Source organism: Priapulus caudatus, unplaced genomic scaffold (genome assembly GCF_000485595.1).
Source record: "Priapulus caudatus unplaced genomic scaffold, Priapulus_caudatus-5.0.1 Scaffold133, whole genome shotgun sequence".
Lineage (NCBI taxonomy): Eukaryota > Metazoa > Priapulida > Priapulimorpha > Priapulimorphida > Priapulidae > Priapulus > Priapulus caudatus.
Window position 1 is genome coordinate 303,287 of NW_014577194.1, and position 2,362 is coordinate 305,648.

At 40.9% G+C, this 2,362-nt stretch overlaps 1 protein-coding gene across 1 annotated transcript in view; it reads left to right on the forward strand.

Moving 5' to 3' along the window:
• LOC106805915 (cyclin-dependent kinase 14-like) overlaps nt 1-2,362 on the forward strand; it is a 59,919-nt gene that overhangs the window by 1,002 nt on the left and 56,555 nt on the right. The window contains exon 2 of the mRNA XM_014807686.1: nt 1,269-1,343. Coding sequence (XP_014663172.1) covers nt 1,269-1,343 — 75 coding nt within the window. The remainder of the gene's footprint in view (nt 1-1,268; nt 1,344-2,362) is intronic.

Here is a 2,362-nt window from a genome sequence, read left to right on the forward strand (position 1 = left end):
CAGGGTACTGCCGGAACGTACCCTGGGTACGGCCCGGTATACCAGAACGTACCCTGGTAACTATCTAGCTGATATGGTTGAGGTTAGAGTTAGGGTTAGAGTTAGGGTTAGAGTTAGGGTTAGGCTTATGGTTAGGGTTAGGGAGTAGGCGTAGGCGACTCCCTAGACTCGTTAGTGGAGTAGACGAGGTACGGTCCGGCATATTAGATAGTAGTATTTAGTACCAGGGTACGTTCTGGTATACCGGACCGTACCCAGGGTACGTTCCGGCAGTACCCTGGGGGACATAGACCCTATCAGCCAATCGCAGTTTGAGACTGCAGTAGATAACATCATAATTATCATCGTCGTCGTCGTCGTCGTCGTCGTCGTCGTCGTCGTCGTCGTCAGCAGCAGCCGTAGCTCTAGTACTATAGCCCGCGTTCATTAACTGCCGCAGGGGGCTGCGGCAGTTAATGAACGCGGGCTATAGTACTAGAGCTACAGCAGCCGCAGCCGCCGCAGCAGCAACAGCTGCAGCAAGCACCTTCATCATCGGCCTTATCACTCTACCCATTACCCCCTCCCTATTCATAACCCTAATCCTAACTCTAACCATATAGCCCCAACCCCAACCTTAACTCTAACTATAACCCTTAGCTTAACCCTAACTCTAATGGTACTCTAATTCTAACTCTATAATCTTAAAATCTAACTGATAATCCTAAATCCATCATTAAAATCCGGGGTCATAAAATAGGATTGAGCCTGCCAATGTCTTACTCATTAATTTAGTATCACGTTTTTTACTGCTTTTATATAGCCTTCTATATAGATCGTTCTGTGAACGTCACATACCTATATCTATCTTCAACTATCACCACATGTATGTATACATCGTATAGCCCGGGATAAGAATGAGAGTGCATAACTGCGGCCACTTAATATCAACTATATATGCATATATAATATATATGTGTATATAAATCTTACTTGATATAAAATTGTCAATTTGATATAGCAACATGCATCTATTTTCCATTGCTTGTTCAGGTTTTGCAAGAAATCAGAAAGCTGTGTCTATAGCATTACCTAACCATATTGAAAAGCAAAACATCAAAATATCTTTCTAACATATATACATGGGCACATTTTTTGCTTTTTCATTTTACAATTAATGAATGAGCAAATTTAGTGAACGTGATTTTGTTCAAAGTTACTTGGGCCATGAACGTGTGAATAGTGCATTTTTTGTGACACGAAGTTTAGTGAAGGAAATTGTGTTTCAGGCCGAGAAAAAGGTGGCCCAGTAAGTCGAATGCAATGGTTCAAGAAAAGGATATCGGCTAGTCTTGGAAGACTGAGTAAGTGAATTTACTAGTCTAAGCCATGTGTATCATGCTGATTGTGATAAGACTACGGCGATTTCACGTGCCGATTTCGCATGCGTGTCAAGACTTGCGGGAAGAATTACTTGCATCGCTGTAAACATGTAAATACTGTCATCAATCACTACAGAGTAGACATGCACACGCATGCTCATCTTCTCAGCCTGTGTGTGGTGTTGAGTATTAGCTGAAGACTGAATACGCAGTAGATGTTTAATAACATCTGCGGTAGAGCCATGCAATGAGAGGCACGTGATTTATGAACAATACATTGCGCGTAACATCAAACAACTTTGCTCTAAGTATGCCTTATTGCTCTGTCTTTATAGGCCGACCATATTTTTATATGATTTGGTATAAAAGCTCAGATTAATTTCAATTGCTGCAATGAGATGAGATTAGACAGGTGTCACGTCCAGGTAATAGCTTCACCGAATACGTTTTGACAGCGAGTGTGTTTAGAGACGCCAGGGAGTGATCTTTCATGGCGCATTTCACCTGAGTGACTGTTGCAGTTACTAACCTGCGAGTGTGAGCGCCTAACTATAGCTGAGAAAGCAAGCATGCGCTGTTAGTGTTACAGGCACGATAATCACCTCATTACTGGGTACATTGCTGTTAGATTGCAGGGCGCTTTACTGCTGGTTACATTATTACTTTGTCATCGTAAAGTTTGAGACCGATAAGTATGGACTATGGAGAACTTGTGCTGCTATCCACTTCCTTTTCTGCCTTCCCCAACCGCAATAAATATACAATGTTCTGACAGTGTTAACTTTACTACACTAGTTTGTGCGTGCGATTGGCAAATGATTTAGCTCTAGATCTGCACAAAGTGACAATTGAATAATGAATTATCCATAATTTGCAGTTAAATTTTACGAGCAAATAACAAATTCCGTACCTACTTCGTTTTCCTCAATAACGCACATGTATATATTATTATATTATTGTATATATACATATCTCTATTATGTACTCTTGATATATATATA